At 48.8% G+C, this 2,111-nt stretch overlaps 1 protein-coding gene across 1 annotated transcript in view; it reads left to right on the forward strand.

The window, feature by feature from the left end:
* Positions 1-1,917, forward strand: part of CHTOP (chromatin target of PRMT1) — a 22,193-nt gene extending 20,276 nt beyond the window's left edge. The window contains exons 5-6 of the mRNA XM_023508326.1: positions 1,489-1,547; positions 1,833-1,917. Coding sequence (XP_023364094.1) covers positions 1,489-1,547; positions 1,833-1,917 — 144 coding nt within the window. The remainder of the gene's footprint in view (positions 1-1,488; positions 1,548-1,832) is intronic.
* The last annotated feature ends 194 nt before the right edge of the window (positions 1,918-2,111 follow it).

Here is a 2,111-nt window from a genome sequence, read left to right on the forward strand (position 1 = left end):
CATTGTTGTTTGGCGGGTCCGGGCTGGGGATTCGAACCCGCCACCTTAGGTGTATGTGGCTGGCGCCTTAGCCGGTTGAGCTATAGGCGCCGAGCTTAAGCCATTCTCTTGGCTCAGCCTCCCAAGTAGATGGGACTATAGGTACTGGCCACAACACCTAGCTATTTTTTGTCACAGTTGTCATTGTTGTTTTAGCTGGCCCTAGCCAGGTTTGAACCCTCCAACCTTGGTGTATGTAGGTGGCGCTGTAACCACTATCCACTGTGCTACAGGTACTGAGTCTCTCTCTCTCTCTCTTTTTTTTTTAATGAGACAAAGTCTCACTTTCTTGCCCCTGGTAGAGTACCACGGCATCATAGCTCACAGCAACCTCAAACTCTTTTTTTTTTTCGAGTCAGAGCCTCAAGCTGTCCCCCAGGGTAGAGTGCCGTGGCATCACAGCTCACAGCAACCTCCAACTCCAGGGCTCAAGTGAGTCTCCTGCCTCAGCCTCGCAAGTAGATGGGATCACAGGTGCCCGTTACAATGCCCAGCTATTTTTTGGTTGCAGCCGGCATTGTTGTTTGGCGGGCCTGGGCTGAATTCGAACCCACCACCTTAGGTGTATGTGGCTGGCGCCTTTAGCCACTTGAGCCACAGGCACCGAGCCAACAACCTCAAACTCTTGGGCTTAAGCGATTCTCTTGCCTCAGCCTCCCACATTGCTGGGACTACAGGCACCCACCACAATGCCTGACTATTTTTAGAGACAGAGTCTTGCTCTGGCTCAGTCTGGTCTTGAACCTGTGAGGTTAGGCAATCAGCCCGCCTTGGCCTCCCAACTGCTAGGATTACAGGTGTGAGCAACCACACTCAGCCCCAGCCATGTCCTTTTCAACAGTGTAGATTCAGACTTGGGGGCAGGGCTCTGCTCTATGTGCTTTATTTCTAGGGGTTACAGCTGCTTCTAGCATCTGCCCTTAGGATGTGGTTTAGAGTTCTCTCTGCTTCTTAGCCAGTTCCTCCTTATTCCAATCCCCTGTTATAGGTGATAACTGTTCATATTAAACTCTCCCAGTGGGTGTTACTGTGTCTCTTCTCTTTCCTAATGGGTCACTGGCTGATACCAACAGCATGGTGGTTGGATGGGATGGGCTAGTTTTATAGCTATTATGACCTATGTCTCCTTCAATCTCTGAGGAAAAGCCAAAGATCACAGGATCTGGACCACTGCTATATGATATCTGTGGGTGGGGAGGGAAGGAATTTGGGCTAAATATCTTGTGTCTGGAGTTTGGTAAGTGTTTAGAGAATGAATAATTGAACCAGCGCTGGCCTAACCCTGTTATCAAACTTCAGGGTTTCTGCAAGACCCTTGTCCAGTCTTCCTCACAAGTGTCCCAAGAACCAAGGAGAGATGTAATTCTAAAATCCCTTCCAGTGCTAATTTACTCTAACCAAGGGTATTATGTGGTCTGACTGGTATTTCAGTGCAGACTGACCTGGCAGGTAGAAACCACAGGCAAGATCAGTCAGGAGCCCTTGGGAGAGATAAAGGCTAACTCAAGGTGATAAGGGGTAAAAAGGAAAGGATAAAAACAAATAGTGATTTTCCTGGGAGAACCAGCCTTTGAAGTAGGATTACCAAATAAAATACTAAAAATTGTTTATTTATCTGAAATTCAAATGTACATGGTGTCTCAGGTGTTTTGTTCTGTTTTCTAAATCCAGCAACCCTTCTTTGAAGAGGCACCTGAAAGGACTGTGGCCTCAGGGGCTCTTGCCCAGGTACTGGGCCATCAACCCACAAAGCCCTTTTCCAGCCCAGGCCAACACCCTTCCTCTCTTTGCAGTACAGGCCTCATGGACCTGGACCCTTCTTTCGTCTTCAACACTGTCACTACTCTTATCAACTGGGCTTCCACTTCCAAGGCCTAACAGTGAAGTAGGTTGCAGTTGCCCTTAATACTCCCTTCCTTGCCCCTTACTCCCAAAATAAGTCCTCAGGTTCTTTTGAAAGTTTTACCTCAGCTCAGCGCCTGTGGCTCAAGTGGCTAAGGCGCCAGCCACATACACCTAAGGTGGCGGGTTCAAATCCCCAGCCCGGGCCCACCAAACAACAATGATGGCTG

The sequence above is a fragment of the Otolemur garnettii genome, unplaced genomic scaffold (genome assembly GCF_000181295.1).
Source record: "Otolemur garnettii isolate 467f Iridium unplaced genomic scaffold, OtoGar3 scaffold00244, whole genome shotgun sequence".
Taxonomy (NCBI): Eukaryota; Metazoa; Chordata; class Mammalia; order Primates; family Galagidae; genus Otolemur; species Otolemur garnettii.